Source organism: Choloepus didactylus, chromosome 2, assembly GCF_015220235.1.
Source record: "Choloepus didactylus isolate mChoDid1 chromosome 2, mChoDid1.pri, whole genome shotgun sequence".
Classification (NCBI taxonomy): Eukaryota; Metazoa; Chordata; class Mammalia; order Pilosa; family Megalonychidae; genus Choloepus; species Choloepus didactylus.
The window spans coordinates 45,261,168-45,288,433 of record NC_051308.1 but is presented as its reverse complement, the minus strand read 5'-3'; the positions used below and the strand labels follow the sequence as shown (position 1 = coordinate 45,288,433).

At 35.4% G+C, this 27,266-nt stretch overlaps 1 protein-coding gene across 6 annotated transcripts in view; it reads left to right on the top strand.

Moving 5' to 3' along the window:
• Positions 1-27,266, top strand: part of KCNK2 (potassium two pore domain channel subfamily K member 2) — a 188,763-nt gene that overhangs the window by 87,519 nt on the left and 73,978 nt on the right. For all 6 annotated transcript variants that reach the window (XM_037823829.1, XM_037823838.1, XM_037823821.1 and 3 more), the window contains one exon: positions 16,312-16,429. In XM_037823829.1, the coding sequence (XP_037679757.1) occupies positions 16,312-16,429 (118 nt within the window). The remainder of the gene's footprint in view (positions 1-16,311; positions 16,430-27,266) is intronic.

Below are 27,266 nucleotides of genomic sequence, written 5' to 3'. Positions count from 1 at the left end.
GTCAACTTTTATCAGTCTTTAGTGATAATCTTTTTATGTCTATTTACATTTTGTCAAATGTTTTATCTCTATGGTCTTATTTACTCCTTTTAATAGTTATTTGATTTGTGGGGCATGTTTTCACTATGAAGAACCATTTTATTTCCCCCTATGATTAGTTAGACTTGCAAATGTTGTTCAAAAATAATATTCATTATGTGATTTCACTCTGTTTTACATTAAGGATTTTCTCAGAAAACTGTCTCATTTAGAATTTATTCTTATTTGTAAGTAAGAGAGATCTAGGTATTGTGTTCTCAGTCTATAATGTTGAGTGAAAGTGTCAAAATTTGCAGATGGCTAAGTTAAAAAAGTTTGTCTTCTTAAGGGTACATAAGGAATCATTATTTACCAGAAGCTTGTAGAAGTGTAATGTGTTCTCTGGAAATGTGGCAATGATGGGAGCTTTGAAAAATAATAAAACAGTGCATTGAAGGGCTGCAGAAAGGGAGAGGAATCTCAGTAGAAGCCATCATAAGACCACATGGACTACATTGAAGTGTATTTTTGGGAAAAGAGTCTTTGAGTCTCACATTTTCCATTTTTAGGGTCCCAGCATAGTTTCCAGGCTATTGTAAAGTTCCTAAGTCTGGATTTGTGCATCTGTTCTTATTATTTTGGTAAAATGTGCTTAGAGGAATGTGAGGATTATACCTTCATCAAAATCTCATAACTGCCAAAAGAGGACATGTTCCTTTTGGTCAGATGGAAACATCTCCTCTCCTGTCAGTACTATTCATATGCTGTAGAGGATGCTATGAAAACATTTAAGGGACATTCAATAAAGTGAACTCCTCTTTCCCTGACATTGAGTGAGTTCTGCACTGCTGCAATACTTATGGTACCAGGAAAGTGGACTCTGAGATATACAAATAAAGAGGCTCCAATTTATGTCTGTTTAGACACTTTGGTATTAACCTGGAGAATAGAAGTACCTCAGTTGTCCTGCAGATTTGGATTGGCATCCTTTTGGAGGTTTGTGGGGTTAATGCAGAAGGCATCTCCACCCACTGATATAAGATACTCTGTATCTTGCTGAGAAAGACACTCCAGTGACTATGTTCTCAGGATTTATTTCCAAGCAAGGCAAATCCAAATGGACTAGAAAGGAGAAGCAGAGCTACTAAATGGATTTAAAGTACTTATATTAGATTTTGTGTTGGGAATAAAGAGAAGGTCTTATTTTCCTTAATACAGCCGCGAAGATGTTTAAAATTACTTTCTTTAATGGGCAGCCTTTCTTCATACAGCAGCATCTCTGACCCAGGACCTGGGTTTTGTTTCTGTAGCAAAGAAGCCAGTGAATGAGGCAGAGGTCTTGTTAGCCTTGACTTTCAAGCTCACCTTGACTCATTTTACTTCTTTTAGGAAATTAATATTTCCAGTGTCAACAGCATGACAGACCCTAAAGAAATTTAAAAATTGTTGGATGCTGTTCTGATGTTCCTGTTGCAATAAAGTTTGGTGATGGTTTCTCAGGACACCTGTTTTCCTGGTGCTTCTCGGGAGGGGAGGTGGACTGCTGCTGCTTTCCTTGGTCCCAGTCCATGTACATATCCTCAAATGCGTAACGAAGAAGGAGATAATTGATCCCAAATGTTACTTAGTAAAATTTTGTAAGGCAAGGTTACATTTAATCACCAGTCGAAAGAATTTATCACTCATATATGAAAAAAAAAAAAAAGAATTGATTTGCAACATAGTGTTGTGAGTGGAATTTTTTTTAGACATTTGGACACAAACTATCTTGATTTCTTTCTGAATCCTCTCCCAGAAACATTTTTGCATTTATCATGTTTAGATAGCATTTAAGCTGCTGCAGAGACCTGAGGTAAGATAGTTGGTGTGAGGAGCTGCTCATCTAAAGCAAATGCACCTTCATTCATTTATTCATTCTTCTGCATTGAATCTTTTTTGAAAGACATTGCTGTGTGCACAGGGCATAGTCAATCAACAGGACATTGAATTAAGAGAGCCCTATTCTCATGAAGCTGCTACTCTAATGGGAAGAGACTGAAAATACACCAACAAGGACCTGAACAAGATAATTTCAGATTCAACTGTTTTGGATACTAAACAGTAGCCTAATGAGAGCGTGGTGGGTGTGGCTACTCTAGGTGGGCTGTGGTCAGGAAAGTAGTTTTCACTGAGGAGGTAACATCTGAGATGAAATTTAAATGAGGACGAGTCAATCATGTAAAGACATTGGGGGAAAGTGTTCTAGGCAGAGAAAGCAATGCAAAGGTTAGAGAATGGGTGATGTGTTAAGGACCCATAAAAATGCTGGCACAGCTGGAACAGCATGAGTGACTGGAAAGCTGCAGACGTATGGTGCCCGAGGCAGGTTGCATCACATATGTGGTCTCAATTTTAAGTTTAATGGGGGAATCAACATATAAAAACATTTAGAAAGAAAAATATTTACATCATAATTGCACTTGGCAAATAGTGGTGAATTGCTAGGGGGATTTGAGCAAATGAAATCAGAAAGATTAGTTGGAGAAATTTCAGTAAAAGTTGGTTTGGCAAAGAATTTCAAAGAAGGAAGATTGGGAGGGAACAGGATCTGAGCTAGTAAGCGGGGAGAGAGTGTTTCAGAGAGAGGTGCTAGAGAGTGATGATGCTGTTAATGTGTGTACTTCTGGGGAGAGAGGAGATGGCTGGTTGAGGATTCTGAAGCTGGTACTAGACATTCTCTTCAATGTATCTGAGACACCTTACAAAGAAGCTACTTCCAATGAGCATGAATAATTGCTAGATGATTCTTTTGCAAGGGCCCTATGTGGCAGAAGCTCTTTATTTTATTTTGATTTCCTCAAAATAAATTTTAATATCTGTTTCAGGATAGAAAATGTGTACTTCACTGTCCTTTTGTTTTTTCTTCTAAACCTTCCACAAGATTGATACTTTTAGGCATGTTGCAGCTTATATACTACCCAGAATGATTATGTAATTAATTTTTGCTTAATATAAGTTTCTTTTTTTCCTTATGATTAACAAGCTCCAAAGCTTCACATGAATTTTCATTTCTGGAAGATGTTTCTATTGGATGCTGATATTTGGCTTGTGATTTGAGAAGACCTAAAAGTCTATTTCATGGGGTTAATTTTAAATTATTTGGTTTAATTAAAATTATAAATGGTGTTATTTTATAAAAATGATATCATTCTTGGGTCATATTTTTCTTGGGCAGTGCTATACAGTGCTATTATGCAAATAGGTATTTTTTGACAGGACAGGAACACCTAATTTATTCTCCATTACTCAGTATCTCACAACCTTGTTATTTCCTGATTCATGGATAGCATATGTGTGTGTGTGTGTGTGTGTTGTGTTTATGTGTCTGTGTGTCTTTTTTTTTTTTTTTTTTTTTTTTCTTCCCCCTGTGATTCTTCCCTGGTACAGGATTAAATTGTTTCAGATAGCCTTCTTGATAGGGAACTAATGAAATTCCCTTCTTCCTGAAAAAGAAAAAAACTTAGTTTTATATATAAACCAAACTGGGATGTGTGTATTTCAGTCTACAAGAAAATGCAAAGAACAAGAGAAAATGTTAACTGCATTTGTAAGACTTGGAGTTAATAGAAAGCATCATTAAAATTTTATCATTATGTATTTTAAATTAATTGCATATGTAATCTTAAGGAATAAACTCATTGAATTTTATGCTTGAAATCTACAGATGATATTGTCTCCTCTAAGTCTGTCATTTTAGAACTGAGAAAATAGTCAGGCCAATCATTTTCTGAAGTGCATACTACTAATTAGTGACAGAACAGATAGCATCCATGACTTCTAGATCCTCAAACTACCCCCATCCTCTTTTTTCTTCTTTCTCTTTTCTTTTTTCTTTCCCTTATGAACACTTAATTTTTTTCTCAGTAAGTAATCAGCATATTTTATTCTTTGCCCTCCAGTGGTGTCTACCCCAAACCCTTTAGAGAATGTGACTCATTGGTTTGCATTTATCATCTCGATTTTCTTGCCGCTCTTGCTTATTGCTTCCTATGTGCTACTGAATGAAAGAGTGACAATTTTACAATTGGAGAGAATCCTACTGAAGCTGCAGGAAAAAATATTTGAAATCAAATAAAAGCTGGTACTATCCTTAGGAAGCTTCTTCCTTCAAAATTGCCAGATGAAGTTTTAAATGTATATTTAAAAAGTACTTGATGAATTAATGGAGATAAATCCAAAATGAGATAGTAAAGAGAAGTGAGGCAACTTAGAATATTTTTTTTTAATTCTGTCTATTGAAAGAATGAAATTCCCTGAATGGTTATCCATTAAGTGAATATTTATTGAATGTCTACTGTGTGCCTAGCACTGTGTTAGGCTATGGGTTTTAAAGCCAAAAGCATCTCAGGTGAGGCTCTTATGATTATGGAAACAGTACATAAGTAAGCTAATAAATATATAAAGTAATTTCAGATCTTTTAAATTGTTTTGAAAAAAATTATATGGTGTGTATGATATAGAGAGACTGGGTGAATTAAAATGGCAGTATGGGAATCTCTGAAAGATACTAAAGAGCCAATTATACACAGACATGTGGCTAACTGGAGGAAGGTGTTCCAAGTAGAAGGGAGAGGGAGTTCAAAGTCTCAGAGGCAGGTGCATTCTTGGCAAAGAATCTAAATGGAGAGAATAGAGAGATTGAAAGCAGGGATGGAGAAGTTTGTCAGAATTAAGGCCAGAAGGTAAGGCCTTCTGGATCCCTGTAGGCATCTTGAAGTTCACTTGGAGTGAGCTGAGGAGCCATGGTAGGGCCTTGAGCAGAGCAGGGACATGATCTGGCTTATTATTTAAGGGATCACTAGATGAATAGAATATTGAGCAGAATATAGGGGGACAAAAGTAGGAATCCAGTACAAGACCCAGATGGAATATGGTGGTCTACATCCAGAAAGAAGCAGGGAATGTGATCAGATTTGGGATCATTTGAAGGAACAGCTAATAGGATTTGATGTGAGGTATAGAGAAGACTTCAATAATGATTCGTAGGTTTGGGGCCTGAGGAACTGGAAGAGTGAAGCTGGCAATTAAAGAGGCAGGAAAAACTCAGGTAGAGCAGGTTTGGGGGAGGAGACTTGGAGTTTGATCTGGCACATGATCAGTTTAACTTTCAGATTTCAAGTAGACATGTCAAGTAGTTCTTTCATATATGCTTCTGGGTTTGGGGTGGGGTGGGGTGGTGGGGTGGTCCAGGATGAAGACATACATTTGGAAAGCATCAGCATCTAGATGATATTTAGAGACTTGAGTTTAAGTGAAATCAGACAAGGAGTGAGGAGGGATAGAGGAAAATAGGGCCATGGGCTCAAGGGTGAGAGGGATGAGAAGGGGCAGTCTGGGAAGTGGGAGGCAAGCTAGAGAAGGTGGTGCTTTATGGGACAAGTGCAAGGAGGAGAGATTAGCCGTCGTATGCTAATGCAAAGTCTAACTCTCTTTGCCGTGACTCGTAACATATTATTAGTACCCTTTCAGTGTATGATAATGATTTTATGCTTATGTAGAAGTCAGTAAACACATAATATGCCACAAATATTTCTTGAGCAATTCCCATTATGCTAGATCATAGAGGCATTAATAGCACAAACATAATAAGACAAGGCCTGGTGACTCTTTAGGATACGTCATATACTCATGGACAAAATGAACAAGTTTTACACACAGCCTCAAACTGATGAATGGATTTTTTAACAAAAGTTAATTTATAAATGTATTGATGGTTTGGAACTTTCAAAGTGTTTCCCCATAGAATTAATATTGTAAATGAAAACTATGTCCAAAGCTAGACAACAAAAGCTATAATACAACTAATCTATAACACCAAGACCTGAAACTGTTTGCCAGATTATTTTATGATTGTTTTTACTTGCTTTGACCATGTGATCTATGTAACCTCTCTCTGCCTAAGTTTTTGTGAAAGGGAGAGAAACATGCATCTGATTCCTGTTAAATGGATAATGGTCACAGGGTTATTGTATAAGATAAAGGGCCTTGCTTGCCCTGCAGGTTCCACATACTTAATTAAAGAGAGGTAGCTGTCCAGAGAACACCCAACAGATGCATAACAGGTAAGATTAGAAATGAAAAAGCAAGTGAGGTTCAAATATGGTCAACTGTCTCCTAATACAGATGCTCTTCCTTCCCCTGCCCCTTTTGGACCTCACAGACTGTTCGTTGCTTTACTGTGACTTCTCATTTCCCTTCCTCCCTGCTCAGTCTAAAGGTTTCCCCCTTGTTTCACCACCGCATTCTTGGGCTGTTGGATTTAAGGGGTAGGAAAAGTGAACCTCACTAACGATGCTGGACTCAACTGGGTATTCCTCCAGGCATTCGACCCCATCCTCCACTGGAGAGGGTATTTTCATATCTTGGACCTCTGAGCAGAGAAGACACCCCAGTCTCATGCTACTCACAAGCATTTTGAGGCCTCTTCCCTTTTGTAAATTGTCGTGCTCTGAATTGCTCCTGGTATCAGTATCCTTGTGTGAATAAAGATGAACAATACGGTAGATGTGAGTCACTGATGTAGGAAACAGGAGGAAAGGGGCCAGTCTGGTTTGTGGTGCTGAGGGTTGTGGTGTGACACATGAGACAGCCTGAGAAGTGCCCGAGGGAAGGATTTAATTGCATTTTTGTGCAGTAACTACTGGACAGGTGTCAAAGGGCAGCTATATCATCCCAGTTGGCATGTGAACTGCAAAAAATCTTCTTAGGTTCCCATTTCTCAAAAAAAAAAAAAAAGGATTTCAACCAGTTTCAATATTTGCTGTAACTGGTGAGCATATGGGTGTTTAGTAAGACAGTGGGGGGAACCTTAGAGAAAAGCTAAGAAGCTAGCAGACAGGATGAGTATGAATCACTATGTTTTGGGAAGTTATTCGTATATTATTTTTGCTGCCTTGATTTTATGACACTGAGCCAAGAAATATAAACTTATTAAGCACATTTGCAAGGCTTTCCTTTCTCTGCATAATGTTAGCAATTCATAAGTAAACTTAATCTGCACCGTATTAAAAAATTTTACCTGGAATTCGAAAGCATAGACATTTCTTTTAGGCTTACTAATGGCAATGAGTCAACCCAGTTGAGGAGAGAAATACATAAATTTTATGGGTCCTGAAGCAAGGATGTGACTATCAGAAAATTATTGGAATGTTTTAGTGTTGTGGTGTTTTGCCTTCATTGATGACTAATTTGGGTTGTAGGAAGTTTGATTTATTCAAATGCAAGTTGTGTCAGCTGGTCACTTGGTTGATTGTGCATGTGTGTACAGAGCCTGAGATTTTCAATCCTTGCTATGATTTTTTAATTACGTATTCAGGAAGGAAAGAAAAGAAAACATGTATTTTTAAAGCTGTAATAAAAATTTTTTTGCCTTTCTGTGGGAACTTGAATAATTCCCTTAACTTTTCCCCCTTATGATTACTTTTATATAGGTATAAAGCATTTCTTTGCTTAAAAGTTCTATCTGTTATGAAAATACAGGCTTAAGTATACTGGAAAATCAAATGAGTAGAGATCAGTAATAATTCTGTTGAAAAAAGCCGACAGCTTTTCCAAATTTGGGAACTCTAATTTACAGAGTAAAAGTCCCTGTGGCCCATTTTGGCTTGTTTCTTCTCATCAGTTTAGAACTTTGGACCTTAGAGACATAGTGCGTGAATAAATATTGGGTGGTGTGGTATGCCTTAGGCAACATGGTATAAAAGTATTAAGTACTGTGTCTTCCTGATCTCAGTCTCTGCCTACTCAATCCTATTTTAAGGACAACCTCTTTTTAAAAGAACTTCCTAGATAAATAGGGTGCCTATCGTGTATTAAGTCCCTGTATTATTCTAGAACCTTCTTTGTTATCTAAACCATCTTTATCTTCTTCCTTTCTACTTGCTCTGTTGATTCTCTCTGACTCCTCTCTCTACCTTCTTCTTTCTCCAACCTTTCCTTTTCTTTCGTAAATCTTATTTTTCTAGCACTTTTACTGATATGGGGTAGAAGGTAGCCAAAAAGATAGAGATTAATTTCCCATAGACTATTAATATTCTGCACAATAACGGGGAATCTGGGAAAACTTGTGGAAAGGTGCACAAATATAGGTTTCAGTATGCTTGTTAACATTTTTATTTTTTCTGTCTCCTTCAGAGTTGCAAGGACTTAGGGTTCTGACCTTGTTTTATTCTTTTCATATACCACAGAGCTCATTTCACATAAGACTCAAAGAATCATAGAATTTCAATGTTTCAAGTTCAGTCCTTGACTGATACATACATTTCTCCATAGCTACTTTGCAAATGCTCATTTAGCCTCTGATTGGGTACCCTTATACAAATACATTCAGTGATAGAGGAATGGTTATGTAAACTGCTATATGTAGCTATTCATTGAGATAACACGGTTATTAAAAAAGATGGCTGTGCCCTCGAGCATGGGACTTGCCCTTATGAAGCTCATTACCACAAAGGAGAGTCTAAACTTGTATGTAATGGTGCCTAAGAGTCTCCCCCTGAGTACCTCTTTGTTGCTCAGATGTGGCCCTCTCTCTCTCTAACTGAGCCATCTCAACAGGCAAACTCGCTGCCCTTCCCCCTACGTGGGACCCGACTCCCAGGGGTGTAAATCTCCCTGGCAATGCAGAATATGACTCCCGGGGATGAATGTGGACCTGGCATCGTGGGACTGAGAGTATCTTCTTGACCAAAAGGGGGATGCAGAATGAGACGAAATATTTTCAGTGGCTGAGAGATTCCAAATGGAGTTGAGAGGTCACTCTGGTGGACATTCTTATGCACTATATAGATAACACCTCTTAGGCTTTAATGTATTAGAATAGCTAGAAGTGAATACCTGAAACTACCAAACTCCAACCCAGCAGTCTGGACTCCTGAAGACAATTATATAATAATGTAGATTACAAGGGGTGACAGTGTGATTGTGGAGACCTTGTGGATCACACCCCCTTTATCTAGTGTATGGATGAGTGGAGGAATGGGGATAAAAACTAAAGGACAAATGGTGTGGGATGGGGGGATGATTTGGGTGTTCTTTTTTCACTTTTATTTTTTATTCTTGTTCTGGTTCTTTCTGATGTAAGGAAAATGTTCAGAGATAGATTGTGGTGATGAATGTATAACTATGTTATCATACTGTGGACAGTGGATTGTATATCATGGATGATTGTATGGTGTGTGAATGTGTTTCAATAAAACTGAATTTAATAAAAAAAAAAGAAAAAAAGAAAAAAAAAAGATGGCTGTGAATATTTTAAAATATGAGGGAGCATAGTTATACGAAAAATTTGAAGGCAGATTTTTACGATTAAAACTATTTTAAAAAAACAAACATTGAATATATTTATGTTGCCAAAAGATGGTTTTAGGGCCCATGAGTGATTTTTTTTTTGTTAGCCTTATTTTTCCAAATGTCAATAATATATATATAACTCTTATGACTAAAAAATCTTCCTAAGTGGAATAACCAGGAAGGACACCCTAATACCCAGTAGACTGTCTCTTGCATTCTGGCCTTTCGATGACATCCACCCCCATTCCTTGTTGTTTCCTGCTTTGTATTTTAAGCTGTTGTTCTACTAATAGGAAATGAATTTACACTTTCAAAAGAACAAGAAAAAGCTGTACACCTCATTAGTTGGTGTAAAAATAGCTCTGACATGCTATGGCATAATCCTTAAATAGAAGGAAAGACATGGGAGGTAAGCATGTTATAGACCTGTTTTCTAAAGCCTGATGTGTGGAAACTACTTCTTACAGGAAATACTACCATTTTTAAATGATAAGAATTACATTTTAGTTTTTAAAAATAGGATGCATTTTTAAAGACATATCTAATGTGTGGTTAAACTTAGGTCCCTCATTACTTGGAAACATTCAAGGACTTTGAAAGCCTTTTAAGAAAACATGAAATATATTTTGACTCATATTGTTTCTGACAAAAGCAATAGATGAAAAATGTTATTGCATATTACCTTTCTGATTTAAATATATACTCAGAGGAAATCTTGAAAACATGCTTCTTTATAAGACTTTAAATATAGTGTGATTTAATCATCTGTGGTCTGTTAAAATATGCAGATGTTTCACTCCTTTTTTTTTTCTCTACATGAAATCAGAAATAAACTTTTAAAGACAAATTATTGATGTTAGATTTAGGAAAATTAAAGACAACCTGACAAAACAGGTTGGCTAGAAAAATCCAGATAATAAATTAGTTGTATTAGCTTTGTCAAGACTCGGAGCAGTATCATTTAACTTTGAATGCAATTTGGGATTTCCTTTTCTTTCTTGAATTTGTGTAGATGCTTCAGTTTTCCTACACACACAAAAAAAGCAAGTGCCATCTCCATATACTATAGAATCTCTGCAAAACTAAGTTACATGTAATATGTCTCAAGTTCATTTACTAAACTAGAGGCTAGATTGTATATTAATATGGAATATTTGATATTGTGTGATGAATATGAATTAAGAAATTTACTTCTACAAAAGTTAATCATCTTAAATATTTGAGAATATCCTTGGATTTCTCAAATATATGCAGAAATTGGACAGAACTTGAATATCTAACAAGGATTTAACAGTCAGTCCATGATTTCTTAAAATAACATTCTCATTCTCAGTAATGTTAATGGTTTAACTTCATCTAATAAGTACATATTTATCACACTAGAATTGTAAAGAAGATCAGAATAGATTAATTTGTTCTTCATAGTTGTCTGCTTATAGAAAGTGCTTTAATTCTATAGTAATAAATATTATACTGCAATAAAATTAACCATATTATTGCACATTGTTTGTAGAAACACAAGTACTGTACTTTTGTAGGTTGACATGAAATTGCCATTTTTGTAGGTCAAATATGCTCAAATTTAACAATATTCAAATATTAGCAATTTTATACGGTTCAACCTATAAAACTGGAATGCCCTTGAGGAGCAATGTGCTAATGTAGTACAGTTTTCAAGAGCTGTCTGTTCCCTTGGTGGATTATCAACAATCCAAGTAGCCTTCTAATAGAAATGTGCTTTCGTGCATTGCTTTAGTTACTAGAATATCAAGAAAGAACAAAAGGCAAGGAAGGTGGGTCTGATTTCTGAGGCTTATGCCAGTGGTGCAAAGGATGTGTTGTGAGATGTCTTTGTATGTAAGTTCACAATAAAGCCCTATCAAACTGCTTCTTGGATGAACCTGATGTGACATCTAAAATGGCACAAGAAGCAGCCCCAGGGACTCAGACTGCTACCTTTCACCAATGAAAGTAGAGGAGGAGCATCTAGTGCAAATGATGGACATAAATTTCAGGCAGATATGGCCAGTAAAGTTTAAAAAAAAAAAAGCCTTTGGAAATGCGTAATCCAAAATTAGCTCCTCCTTCACCCAAATCTGCCAACCAAGACTGCCTAGACTCCACCAGTGTCTTTATGAGAATTCTGAGTCTGTAAAAATAAGGATCGTGTTGAAATACTCTTTGGTTTTATTAGCGGGCTCTTTCAAGACAGTTCACATTGTCAGACATTAGGTAATCATGATATGGACGTGTGGACTGAGGGCTGAGAATGAGATGTATGAGGATCCCACAGCCTTCGGCAACAATATTCATAAATGACTGTATATGATTATTTTTGTGATGTGACAATAAATCATGCTGATCCCTACCATTATATTTTCACATGAGGTCCTTTGGCAACGAGAGCACCATTTATTATTTTTCACTCCTCATTAGGCATTCTTCAGGTTTTTCAAAATAATCTTGCTTCCATGGTTGAAGTGTTCAGATGCAGTGTTGTGAACGTGTAATTTAGTTTCTTCCTTAAAGACTAGCCTCTTCTAAGGATGAAATTGTTTCCCCCAACAAGGGAATAGTGGCAAATAAATATCTATAATTTTACCCAACAGAAATTTGGCAAGAGAATACTTATGTTATTCTTTGAGGAAATGTGTAATTATACATATGTCAGTATAATTATAACTGGATTTAGCTATTGTGCCAATTTATTGCAATAATGTTCTTTTAAAAAGCAGGAAAAAATGAGAGCAATTTTAATTAACCAGTTTAAAAATTGTCATTGAACCATTTATACATATATCATTGGTATAATCCAGTTAGGTGCTAAGTCCTTGTACTAGCAGTTCAGAATTTTTTATAGCACTTAAAATTTTTGAATTATTAATGTAACCTTACTTTTAAGATTATAGCTTTGGTAGCATATTTTAACAAAACCCTAATTACGATATTAACAGAGGAAGAACTTATGGAAAGCATTCAGAACATTCTGTATTGTTTTGATGAACATGAGAATCTAAGTATAGGAAAAACCAACAACAACATGAAGCTGGAACTTCTGATGTCATTTGTATTTCACCATCCACAGTATAACCTACTCTGAAAACAATACCTTCAGGCCTTCCTAGGGTTGCTCAGTTTCTAATATCTTTTCTTTCAATGAAAAAAAATAGCCATGCAAGTACCCTATAACACATGACAAAGTTGTTCCTTGGCATTGGACTCATGAGACATTTTCATGATTATCAGTTATTGCCTTGAATTCCAGGGCTGTGCTAGTCTAACATGACACAGTCTATAACTATATCAACCATGATTTTACTTTTTTGTTCTTTCCCCATTGCCTAGCACCCTAGGCACTTGATAAACATTTTTGAATAAATGAATGTCTGAAGAAATGTCTGAAAAATATAAAAATACACTTTTAATGAAATTATAATTCCTTTATCCCCCCTTCCCTGATTTAAACTGGAAGCATTCATTTTTCCTGAGAGTTAGGAAAGCAGAGATCACTGTGCTTGGGTCCACAATGTTTGTGTGCACTTGGGTCTGTGTGACATCTCCACATTTATTAACTGTGAAGCTGTTCTTGACAGTGTCACTAGGTAACAGCAGGATTATTATAAGCATCTCTTTCAGATTTCTGTAGCATTGATTTTTTTTTTCCAGCTGCATAGCCCAGAGTCTAGTGTTAAAGTATAGGAAACAATAACTTTTTATTTGCTTTATGGTAAAATAGAGTCCTTTAGTATTTATTCACTTATTACATCCCTGAATGTTTGCTGCTTTCTTAAAATATTTCCAGAGACATTTTTAGTTTTTTTAAGTTTTATTTATCTTTTCCTTTGTTGGCTCTCATAATTTAACTACATGTTATTTTCTTGCCAACAGCCAATAGATTTCATGTTAAAACACTAAAAACATTGAGGATTTTGTGTGAGTAAAAGAAATTTGCTATCTTTTTTTTTTTTTTTTTTTTTTTTTTTAGCATTGCTTTGGAAATACCAGCCAATGCAATAAGATGTGAAAAGCAGTAAAACATAGCTATTGGGGGATGTGGAGATAAAATGTCATTAATTGTAAGCTGTATGCTGGCTTACCTTGGTTTTCTGGGTGGAAAACAAAATAAAACAAAACAGAAGAAATAATAAGCACTCAGCATAGAGCAGTGCTTCTCAAAGTATAGTTTCCAAGACACTTTCAGAGTTTTGATGAGATTAAAGATTTCTTAATAATACTAAGATATTTTTGCCTTTTCCACTCTCATTGTCTCATGAGTGTACAGTGGAGTTTTTCAAAGGCTATGTGATGTGATAGCACAATAAACTGATTGCAGAAGCATATATGAGATCTAGCTGTCTTCTATTAAGTCAAGCATTAAGGAGATTTACAAAACTATAAAACAGTACCTCTCTTCTCACAATATTTTGTTTGTTTTGGAAAACATAATTAATTTCATAAAAGGTTATGTTAACATATGTGAGATTTTAATTTTTACATTAGTTAATCAATTAACATTTTAAAAACTGGAAATTCAAACAAATACAATAAACATCAAAGTTATAAAGCACATAAACAAAAACTCTTTAAGGTATTCAGTAATTTTTAAAACTGTAAAGAGTTTTTGAGATAAAATATTTGAAAACTGCTGGTACAGAGAATGGGCAATATACACTTGTCTATACAACAGCAATAACCATTAATAATTTAAAATGAAAAAAAGTGCAATACCTAAGAACAGCCTTATAGACCTACATGAAATATACAATAATGCTTTATTTCAGGATATTAAAGGGGGCTCAATTAGTGGAAATTCATGCCATGTCTCTTGAAGAGAAGTTTGATTATTATAATGCTGTTCATTTTTCTTAATTAATTTATAGATTTCACATAATTTAAAACAATGGATATATTAAACCTATGGAAATGAAAGTTTCTGTAAATTTTAACTAAATGATTTTAAACTTTATGCAAGAACAGCAGAGCAGTAATTGCAAAGAACATTTTTTTAAAAGAAGGATAATTAGGAGAGATGGGCCTTACCTGGTATTTCAGAGAGATAGAATCAGTTATCATAAAACTGGCTTCACTGTGTGCTCTGCGTACGTGTGTATAGGTCTATTTGTGTGCATTTATTTTAGGATGAAGGAATCATTAGTGTTCAATAAAGGATATACAAATGTAGATAATGCTTATCAGTAAAGATAAAATGTCATAAATGTTGGATGTAATGGTATTGCTAAGCATTTGTAAATTGTTGAGGGGCAGTTGTTAAATTGGCAGCCTTCTGGGACAGGTATTTGCAGCTATCCATCACATGCTTTTAAATATTCATAATCTTTAATATGGCAATTTTATTTCTGGCAATCTCTCCTGAGCGAACATTCGGAAATGAGAAGAATGCACAAATATGTTATATGTAAATACACATAAATATATGCTATAATATAAAATGCCTAAATGCACAAATATGTTCACAATAGTACATTTTTTATAACAAGACAAATTTTAGAGTAATATTTATGTGATTAAATAAATGTGATAATGACAGGAAAAACTGCATATGGAATAATATTACAACTAGAGAAAACATTTCATGTACTTCATAAATCCAACTATATAAAATGTATAACAAAATGCCAGGAGTTGATACCTTAATACATTAACAGTGGATATCTCTGGATTCTGAAATCATGGATAATTTTCATTATCCTCTTTATGCCTCTCTGTATCTTCCTAACTTTTTTACAATGAGCATGTATCACTGGTAAAGTAAATAAAAGTAATACAACTCAATTTATTTTACACACAATTATTGAAAATTTAATTTATAGATTACGATGAGCCAAAGGTATTGTAGCAGTTTGAAATGAGATTTACTTTTCAGCTCTGAGCTACCTTCTCCTTTTCATCTGACAGTAATTTTCAGAGTGTAGCCATTTGCCAATGAGCTATATAACCAACATTAAACAAGCCACTTTACCCATCTTTGTCTTGAATTTCCTTATCTATTTAAATTCCTTAACCCTCCCATCTTAAAATCTGAAAATTAAGAGATAAATATTTCTAAAACTCTATTTCCAACAGGAATACCTTTTTGTGGAATCACCATGTCTCTCTCTTACTACACATTTTCTCCTAACATGTTCTCTTAGTTTTGTACTTCTTGATCTCTGCCTACTCACTGAAAGTCTCATATTCTGAGCCCTTTGGGAAAACTGTGTATTCCTCAAAGAAGGGATTATAATGTCACCTTCTGTCTACCTCCCAGTGCCATGCAAGCTAGCATCCAGGTCCTAGTGGTCTCTATATGAGAATTGTTGCTTGATTGTCATCTAAGGGTCAAGGAGAGTCTCACTGTCATAGATTTTATAGAAACCTCTGGAGATTCTAGGAATCTCGATATAAATGGACTGACTGACTTAACCATGACATTGACTTGCTGTTGCTTTTTCCTTTCCTTTTACCCCATTTTGTTAGACCTTATTGATACATGATCTCTACAGTTATAGATAACCCAGGGATGCATATATTTAAAATTTGAAATTATTAGCACTTCAGGAACACTTTTTTCTTGATGAAGCTACTATCTGTTATTTAAACTGTAATTTGCAATCTGATATTTTTGTGATGCATACTAGAGAACAATTGCTATATTTAGTGGTTAATTTAAATCAGTCACTAAATATATATTAATGGATGATTATATGAATGCATATTGGTAAAATATTGTAAACATGCAGATTCATTCACTTGATACTTTATATCAAATGTAATTTTCTTATAATCTAACTGCTATTAAATTATTCAGTTTAATGTTTTCATCCCTATTGTACATTTTAAATGCAAAAGCAAAACCTTATAACTGATTCTCTTGTCTAATCAGTAATTTCTGGGTGGAGTAAATGCTGTTTGATGCCTCTATGTGATTCATGTATACTGATAAATTTCTTTTTAAACTTGCAGCAAATAGTGGCAGCAATAAATGCAGGGATTATACCTTTAGGAAACACCTCCAATCAAATCAGTCACTGGGATTTGGGAAGTTCCTTCTTCTTTGCTGGCACTGTTATTACAACCATAGGTAGGAGACAACTTATTTTATTTTTTATTTTGGTCAAGTTTGTGAGCTAAAATTCATTTGTTTGAATTTTTTTTAAACAGTTGGTCAAATGGTCTATACTTAAGGTAGAAAACTAGATTTTAGTAAATTGATTTTGAAAAGTGGTTTAAAGGTTTGAGCAAAGGGGTGATGGAAATGCATTAGTTATTGTCTCAGACATTTAAAATACATATGCAACTTTGGAGCAGAGCAGCAGAACCACTTGACTAATGGATAAGAATAGCAAGACGCAGCTTGAAATGATAATTTTCTGGGCAAGTAGTGTTTAATTATACTCCATCTTTAATTCTTTAGTGTAACAGGAAAGGATTTGAGTACAATTTTAACATTCTTTCATGAAGTTTTTATTTCATATTTCCTTTTTCAATTTGTAAATTTTAACTCTGTATTCCAACAGAGTGTACCTATTCTTATGTGCTTGTCTATAATGATTACTTCAGAGCTTGTCTTCTATATATTGTGTTTTTCCAATAGCACACATGCATAAAAAATAACACTGAAATGTGAGGACTGAAAGAATGAAAGTTTGGGCCCTTGCTGTTTTGCCTTTTGATCATATTGTTTGGTATAATTTAAAATAATGGAACATGGTCTCGTTTGCGTGCTTGGCATGGGTGTACCTTCTAGGCAGCAGAACGGGTACATTTGGATGTCCTCTGTTTCTTTAGTCAGTCATATGCTGTTCAAGAGCCATCCAGGGGATATAAATGCAGATCCGTAATGAAAGCCATGCGTCCACTGCCTTGGGGATTGGGAAGGTTTACAGCTGTCTTGCCTCATGGAAGGAGGTGGGTTCAAAACATTATTTTCAAGGTAGGAGGGCAGTTGGCCCATCCCAGCTATGAAGGAATTCCAGATGGGAGAAAAAATATCTATGAAAAGGAACTCTTCCCTTCCACATTAGCCTGTGACAAGATTTGCTCTCATGGGCCTGCTCTCTGGTTATGGGGTATGAATTAAGATTCCAAAATTTTGATTTTATTCTTTAATGACATTGATAAATTATAAAATAATAATGCTTTCAGAGCAGTACTTTATATCAAAGTCCTAAATAAGAGAACAGTGGACAATTGATGGATGAAATAACACTTAAAATTCTTCCTTTGAGAGGATTTTGTAGTGTTCTGTCCTTATATGAATTGACTGTAGTGCCTCTTTGTGCTGGATCAATTGCCAGTGAAGTACCTTAGCTTGTTGGTTTTGCCTTAGTTAAGAGGTTGAGGAACTATATTTACTCTTACATTTCCATCAGCTAGGTCAAAAGTTGTGTGTCTGTGAAAATCTGGAAGGATGGAAACCTTGAATTCTAACCATAATAACAGCTTGACTTTTGTGCTTAGACATCTTGGCCATTTCTACTATGGAAATGACTATTTATTGTGTAAACTACTTAGTGTCTGCAAGGGAAAGAAAAATGCTCACAGACTGAGTGAGAATGGATTGTTTCTGCCCAGTGAAAACTCAAAAATTCAAGTTATAACTCATCATGACCACCATCAAATTATTTTGCAAGAGACTCAGTCATTATATGGATTTACTGTTGCATTGTCTGTTTATAAACAGTCTCAGTTTTTGAATCACCAAATTCAGTACATTTTGCAGACATGTACTTCAATTCATGAAAAAAAATAAACCTTTATTACTGGCCTTACCACAAATTATAGCCAGTAAGTACAATAGCTGATTATTTAGGTTATTTAGGTTATTTAGGTACCTGCCCAACAGCTCAAATATCCTACTGTTTCATCTCAGGTTTTATCCTTAGGTGGATTAAGTCACCCACTTTTAGTCCATGGTCTTTTCTTCTTAAATCAAGGCAATTTCCTCTAACTTTAGACTAGGTCATGGTCTAGAGAAGGTTAAAAATTTTGGCCTCTTTAGTAAGTGCCCATTTGACATTCAAATCATGATTTCATAAAACTCAGGTATAATTATTAATATTGCTAATAATAATAACTGTATGATCTTTGAAGTGGTTTTGAAATTGTAAGGTCCAGCACTAGCTGCATTGCATTAGTCATTTAAAAATAGACCTTGAGAGAGTTTCAGAAAATAAACTGCAGTGGCTTTTAAAGGGTACCCCATACAGACAGTGTTCATGGAGCTAGACTGGATGCAGTTGTCAAAGGTTTTTCGTTCAGTTTGATCAATTTGTCTGAGAAGCCAAAATGACCCTTCTATTTATTGGAAATATGCCCAAGGAAAGTTTGGTTATACGAAAAATTTAGAAACTTAAAATTAAGACCTAATTTCAGAGAATCTTTTCATACACCAACACACTCTTCTCAAAATCATGCCCCTCCAAACACTTGACAAATGACATCCCACTGTTGCACAGACTGAAACCCCAACCTTGACTATTGTCTTTCTCTCATACCCCTCTTCAGTCCATCAGCCAGTCATGTTGGCTCTGCTTTTAAAATTAGATCCAGAATTTAACTCATGTTCTCCAGTCAAAATGCCATCATTTTGGTCCAAGCCAACATCGTTTCATGCCAGGATGATTGCAACAATCACCTGCTTAGAATTCTTCTGTGGTTTCAACTCTGTCAGAGCAAAAGCCATATACTCTCATTGCCTGTCTTGTGTAGTGAGATGAAAGTCATAAGAGGTTAGGGATATTTTTACCTGATTGGGTCTTTGCTGTATCCTCAAAGCCTGGTACCTGTGGGTGCTTAATAAAGGTTTTTGGAATTAAAAACAAATAGACATTCCAGATGGTATGAACAGTGGCTTATTGGAAATTACATAACACTAAATTGATACCTGTGATACTAAATTCTTAGCTATTTCAATAGATTACATTACTAGCTTTTAAAAGTTTGTTCTTTTATTTGTTCAACAAATTATAAAATATGATTGCTCTGCTAATGTAAAGGTAAAAAGTAGATTTCTTGATCCTAAATTGCTCTCAGATTAGTCAGAGAGACCAATGGAATTAGAAATTTGCAAAAATAGTGTGCCAGGTGCTTTGAGAGAGTGAAGAGCATTTAATGGAAGTGCATAGTATGGATATTTAAGATGGCAGTGGATGAGGAAGGGGAATACTTCCTTTTCCTTAGCAGATGTTGTCCCAGTTGAGACTGGAAAGAGAATTAGGAATTTTTCAAGAGAATTAGGAATAAAGGTGGAAAGGGAGCATTCCAGGCTTCAGGAACATGTGTGGGAATACATAGGGGTGAGAGACAGCATGGCCTTGAGGGGAATGGCAAATTGTCTAGAATGGTTGTTTTATGTTGACAGGATTAATTTTTAGGATCATGTAAATCATAAGTGGCCCCTGTTAGATATGTTTTACTTCTGCCCACTTCTGGGAGTGTAAAGGAAATGAAGATGCAGACTCTGCTAGTAGTCTAATTTGGAAGACAAAATTTACATTTTAAAAATAGTAGAAAACAATAAAAATAAATAAATAGTGGAAGAATCACAGAAGTCTTGCATTATCAAATGTTATATGGAACAGTGAAGGGTTAAGTACTGTAAAAATAGAGAAAAAGGAAAGAACAACGTGGGTTTATACTGGGAGGAAAGGCTTAATTGCAGAAGTTGGGTCTGAACTACACTTTGAAGAAAATGTATTGGTTTACATTGACAGAGAGGGAAAGTCTCCAGGTCTGAGGCCTGGCTAAGCAAAAATACAAAGAGAGGAAGGAGCTTGATTTATTTTGGGATTAGAAAGGTAAGTCTTTGATTAGACCAGAAGAAATTTGTAAGAGTAGTAGGAAGTGTTGTTGAGTGACATAGATGGGAAGAATATGGTTGACTGTATTTTAATTTTTGAGGATTTTGGATCTGCTATGATAATATAGAGCATGGAGTTTTGGGAAGTGAAGCGACAAGCTGAGAGTGGTGTTAGGAGCTGCATCTGTCAGTGGGAGGATAAATGGAGACTGACAGCAGAGAGGGCAATTAGGTGCAGTGATCCAGGAAAGGGGGGTGAGATGGGTTGATTGGAGTTGGTGTCGAAAGGTCAAAGTAAGAAAGAAATTGAAAATATTTAAATGTAAGAATCAACAGGACTTCGTGATTAATAGAAAGAAGAGAGCGGAGTTGAAATTTTGAAAATGAAGTGATTATTTTGGTAGCAGTCTTGTACTTCATAGGCAGTGCTAGCCAATCCTATTAGGAGAAGGGAGTAAAAACATGAACAAGATTTTATACATTGTGCTGTTTTAGGAAGCTTCATTTTTGTAGTCCTCCCACCCCCACCACCCCATTAAGTTTTTTATTCTTTCATTCCTTCAGACGAAGATACAGGATGGACAGGCTCCCTCTTGGAGTTCACTTTGGGGTTGAAGAGATGGACAACTAATCAGCCTATTAATAATCAAGACCATTAAAGATTGTAATAAATGCTACAAAAGAAGTTCTTGGAGTGTGCTGATGGAGAGTAGATGATAGGGGCAGGGAAGGGGGTAAGAGGTGTTCCTTTAGAAGGCTGATTCAACAAAAACTCTCTGCGGATGTGACATTTAAGCTGAAACCTGAAAAAGAAAAAGAAATTAGCTGTGTAAAGAAGGGTAGATAGGATGAGCAGAGGCAGAGGGTACAGTGATGGTGAAGGTCCTGAGTGGGAGACATCTTGGCATGTTCCTGGAATATATAGGAGGCTGTGTGGCTGCAGCCTGGAGGGCTGGAGGGAGGTAGGGGCAGGAGGAAGAAGTGAGGTTAGCAGAATAAGCAGGAGCTGGAGCAGGCAAGACTCGATAGGTCATGGCAACATTCTAAATTCACTGGGAAGCCACTGAATGAGGGAAGCAGGAGAGAGACATGGTCTGACTCTGGCTGCTATTCAGAGGACAAAAGTGAAAGCAGAAAGACCAATGAGGAGTTGTTGTACTAATTCTCAGCTGTTGGCTTGAACTAGGGAGGTGGCAGTGAGGAGAGTAAAGAGTGGACAGGTCTGTGATATTTAAAAAAAAAATAGCTTACAGATGGAATTATATTTAGCTCTTAGAATACTGCCATGGGGGAGTTAATGTTTTAAGTTATGTTAAATCTAATAAATCATTTAAACTCTAGAAAGTCTGTTGGCAAAATTGATCTAATGAACAACTGTATTCTATTTTGAAGTCAATTTAAAGATTAGAACAAAATGTAAGATGATTTTATTACCTGAAGGCATTAAAATATAATAAACTTTTTTCCGAAGGAAAGTAATTTGGAATGCCAGGGTCAGGATTTGCCTTAGTTTGTTACTCAATTGTCATGATCACTGATTTGTCAGACTGTAAATAACAAGGATACCACTATAGTCTACAGTGACTTTAAGATTCCAAATATCATGTTAAGTCTTATGGAAAGCATTTCCTTGGAGTAACGTTTCCCAGATTATGAAAGACTGTTGTTCTCTACCACTTGAGTGTGGAGATTGCATTCAGCTCTTTGGTTTGTATGCTTAGTAATTCTCTACATTGAACCAGCCACTGAGCTTTGCATTTGCTTTTACCTGGATTGACTTGCCAAAGCTGTCACGAGAATGACCACAGATTTACTGCAAATGTATATTTCATCTGTTTGGCATTGTGTTTAATTGGAAACATAAGCCAAAAATACACCAGGAAAAAAAAACACAAAAACACAAAAAAACAAAGAAAGCCTTTGGAGTAATTTTAGCCAGCAGTACCAGATAAAAAGGAGAGGTAGACATGAATGCAGAGTGTAATGAAAACTGTAAAGCCTTTTGTACGTTTTCAGTGGGGAGTCTAATAATTTTTACTGGATGTGGTAGAAACTGTCACTTACAGGATAAAGGAAAAATTAAGAGTATTTTCTTTTCAACTTGGTGATTTCATGAAGCCACTACCTGATCTTGGAAATGAATAGACTTGGAGGAGTGGTGTAGAATTTGACAGTAAGCATTTTCCCCAGGCCTGATATCATTCCAGCTTTGGATATTGGGTGTTATCTTATTAATTTACATGCTCATAATTCTGTGGTATTTCACTAGTCTCTTAGCTGTTCTCAGAGAACTGCTTCTTGGATTTTGGAAGCCCATTTTCAAAAAAAGCTAAGATTATTTCAGGTATCTTAAAAGTCAAACAGTCTCACAAAATGACTTCCATTTGTTGATCTACAATCTCACTGCACTTTTCTGTATGTCAGTTTGTTAGAGTGGATGATTATTTTTCCAAAATGTGTAAGTCTGGTACTGTGCAGCATTGGAAGTTGAAATTAAGAAATTGTTTTGGATCTTAGACTCTCTGTTATTCTTCTTATCCACTTAAATTAAGGAAAATAGAGCCTATCTTGAGATATAACTTATGTTCCTGCCATTCAAAACCTTCTCATAGGTTTTACTTATTTTCTAGTATTTTCTAAGGTAAGTGCACTTTCTCAGAGAAAATGTCTTATGAATGGTAAAGTTGGCAGAGTGTAAATTTATATTTGATAAGCATTAAAGCTGAATTATTGCATAAATAGTATTGCATATTCTAAAGCAATAAGGAAATAGATTATTATTATTCTCTTTTCATTATATAGGTTTATCACATCAGGCAAAAGTAGGTTCAATTCAGAGTATCTAGTACTCCAAGAGCCCTGCTTACAAGGGTATTTGGTAGCTGTAGGGGTATAATCTTCCCAGGAGAGAGGCAGCCGTTTTTTTTGTTTGTTTGTTTTTTGTTTGTTTGTTTGTTGTTTTTGGTGGTAGGAGAACACAGAGCAAGATAGCAAAGATCCGACAGGAACTGAAGGAACCCTGGCCCTTGGGTAACGGAGCTAAGTATTTGCTTATTAGTCATCCATACCTCAGGTGTGTTCAAGTCAGGAATTGCTTATATTCTGAAAACAAAACACACTTTCTTATATTTCTGCGTACTTCTGAAAAGTTTGCAATAACATTTTTTTTTACCTTCTGAGAGGCAATCACTGTGAAATGTTGTGATCTTGAAATCACACAAAAATTAGAAGCAAAGAATTGACATGAAGTTCATGACCTGAAGAAAAACAGAATCTATTTTTTCTGGTTGTTCACCCTCCCAATCACTGAAATCCTGTGATATTTGACCTAGATTATAGATTTTATAGAGCATCCTACTGACCACCGGAAATGTAAATATTGCTCTGAATGTGATTAAAACTAGTTGAGATGATTATCAGAAAAATACTTTTTCTAAGTGTCTCAAACATTTCATTTGATAAGGAAGGAATGTAATAACATTTGTGTGAGCCTGTCTACTTTCAGTTAGTAATTATGCCACATATTTGTTTCCCTCCCAATACTTTTTTAAAGAAAAATTATTTAAACTTGTGCAGTCTTACTGTTGCAAAATTGGCATTAAGTTATTTACGTGGTACTGTAACTACTGCATGATGTTTACAAAAAGAAGTACCTGTGCCAAATGAGGTTCATGTTTAAATATTGTGGTTGTATACACATAAAGTAAAAAGCAGATACGACTAATTCTAAATGGAATGGAATTCCACACAACCAACTCTTCAATCTAACAGCACTGTGGGGGATAATGATAATATGAATAATTGAATGTCACAGGTCATCAAAAAATGTTAATTAATTACTAATCTTAAACTTCTTCCTTTCCGACTTTATTTTTAAAACAAACAAACAAAAAAACACAAATGGCCAAGTTTAGTTGATGTATTATGCCCCTCCACTCTACGATTATGTTTTCCTTATTGAAATGCTATGAAGGAGTGAAAATCCAGAAGGCAAGCATCAAGAAAAGCAAAAAAGAAAGACATCTGAAAGAAATCATGATTTGCCTAAATAACTACCTTTCAAAGAATGAATGCTTTAATGGATAATTTTAGTGGACCTGTAGATAACTCAATGGAAACTCTATGCTTTAACTTAATTTGATGTATAAAAATAGATTTTTTTAAAGTTTAACAGATTGGAGTCATGACCTCCTGCTTAATGTTATACCACAACTGTATAATGAGTTGTGCAGTTTAGAATGAAAATATTCCCTTCTTCCCCTTTTTTTTAATGGAGTGATACAGTAGTAGGAACGTCAGATTTCATTTCAGAAAACCTATGTTCAGGTCTTGTCTTTTCTACTAACAAGGGGTATATTAGAGCAAATCACAGTTCTTCTATAATCCTTAATTTTCCCATTTGCCAAATGGGGCTAGTTTTTCCCACAATCAGACTTGTCATGAAGTTCAAATAAGACTATTTATGTGAAAATAGTTTGTGCAGTAAACAATAGTGTGCTAATTTAGAGTCAGCAACTTTAGAGTGAATATTATTAATATTCTGTTTATTAGAGTAAGCCAGTATACTTTTTTTGTGCACATTTATTTATATCACTAATGTTTACAAAGAAGGGAAATCTGTTGTTTCTTAAAGCATTAATCCAGACATTTTAATTATTATACTGCTTATAGTGCCTCCCTTCACATAACTATTAAAATTTGCATAGCAGAATTCAGATGATAAAATTCAGTCTCAAACCAGTTATTCCCATAATGCCAAATGTTAGACTTGACTTATTTCTTGACCTAATTAATTTGTATTTGGATTTAATGAAATTAATTCATGGTTTGTTTTAATGACATATAAATAACCCAAAATGTGATCAAGACAATAATATATAATGCAACTTTGAGATGTTACTACTAAAGCTACTGAGTATAGTAAAGCTTAATATTTGCATAGACCTATTTTCTATCTAAATCTATGCTACTATATCAGTCAGGATATGATAACTTATGATCTGGAACAAACAACCTCTATATCGTGGTGGCTTTACAAAATAGAATTTATCTCTTGTTCACATTACGCAGCCAATGTGGATGGACAGGAGTACCCGGCTCACTATAGTCACCCTGAGACCACAGCTGATCGTGGCTCTCTTGGTCCATGTCCTTTCACAGTCACTGGCTTAGAGAGGAGTGGAAGCACACGGCACACTGGCTAACAAAGATTCCTGCAAGTGCAGGCATTATTTGCAATCACATGACATTGGCCAAACCAACTTCAAGAACATAGGTGGGGAAACACAACCTTAACCATGTGTGCAAAAGAACCAGGAAATTGGGGACAACCCTAATGACTATCATAGTCTTTGTTTAAGTAAATTTCTTAATTGAATACCCTCCTTTAATGACATTCAAAATTCAAACTAATTAAACATTATGATTAAATACATTTCATATTTTAATTTGCCTTCCAAGCTGTGTTCAACTCCTCACTGCAGTGGCAAGGTTTTGTATTTTTCACATTTAATATTATATCTAATGTGCTATTGAAGGGTTTTGTGTTCCACAGGACCTCCCTCTATAATGGTTTTATCAGTGAAACTGTCCCAAAATAAAAATTAATATGTAAGACCCTAATTATAGCTTTTTGGAAGAAATTTTGCTGCTATTGGTGGTATTGTTTAGGGAATCCATAAGCATTTAGGGTATAGCAATGATCATTTAATAAAGTTAAAATCATGGTGAAAAGAAATGAAAAAGATTTCATGTATGTTGTAGGGGCAAATCCTGCAGGGTTCAGCAAGCTGTGGCCTGTGGGCAAAATCCAACCCACTACCTCTTTTTTGGTAGTCATTAGAGCACAGCCACACCAATTTGTTTATGCATTATCTTTGTCTGTCTTCGAGCTATAATGGCAAAGATGAATAGTGACAATACATAGCAAGTGCCTCCAAAACTGAGAATACTTACTCTTTGACCATTTACAGAAAAAGTTTTGCCAACCATTGGACTAATGGAAAAGTGTAAGGCAAGGAAAAAAACTATGATTTGTAAGCTGAAGACCTGGATTTCAGTTCTGAATCTAACATTGTTCACTGTGTGACTTTGACCAGAACATTTAACTTTTCTGAGTAAGTTTTTTTCCTCATGTGAGTAATCTAAATAATTTCATAACAGGTGTTCTAGTTTGCTAATGCTGCCAGGATGCAAAACACCAGAAATGGATCAGCTTTTATAAAGAGGGTTTATTTGGTTACAAAGTTACAGTCTTAAGGTCACAAAGTGTCCAAGGTAAGTCATCAACAATCAGGTACCTTCACTGGAGGATGGCCAATGGTGTCCGGAAAACCTCTGTTAGCTGGGAAGTCACGTGGCTGGCGTCTGCTCCAAAGTTCTGGTTTCAAAATGACTTTCTCCCAGGACGTTCCTTTGTAGGCTTCAGCTTCTCTCCAAAATGTCACTCTCAGTTGCTCTTGGGGCGTTTGTCCTTTCTTAGCGTCTCTGGAACAAAGGTCTGCTTTCAAAGGCTGTCTCCAAAATGTCTCTGTAAACTTCAGTTCCTCTCTCAGCTCCTGTGCATTCTTCAAAGTGCCCCTCTTGACTATGGCAAGATTGCTCCTTCTGTCTGAGCTTATATAGTGCTCTAGTAAAATAATCAAGGCCCATGCTGGATGGGCAGGGCCACGCCTCCATGGAAATTATCCAATCAGCATTATCACCCACAGTTGGGTGGGTCACATCTCAATGGAAACACTCAATCAAAGAATTACAAACTAATCAACACTAATATGTCTGTTCACACAAGATTACATCAAAGATAGTGGTGTTTTGGGGGACATAATATGTTCAAACTGGCATAATAGGTCAATAATAATAATTGTGCTTGCTATCTCATAGGAACTTATGAAACATCAAAGTATGACGTATTTAACAGTGCTTTAAAAACTAACTGCTATGCAAAGAAAATTTATCATTTTGGAGGAATATACTGTATTTCTCCAGTTTTCATCATTTTTTAGTAAAGTTTTAAATAAGGTTTTTGACCCAATTTGTATAAACTTCTGGAAAGTATATGGATAAACTTCAGAGGTCTGCAATCATGTTTTCTGGAGAGAAGGTCCATGGTGTTCAG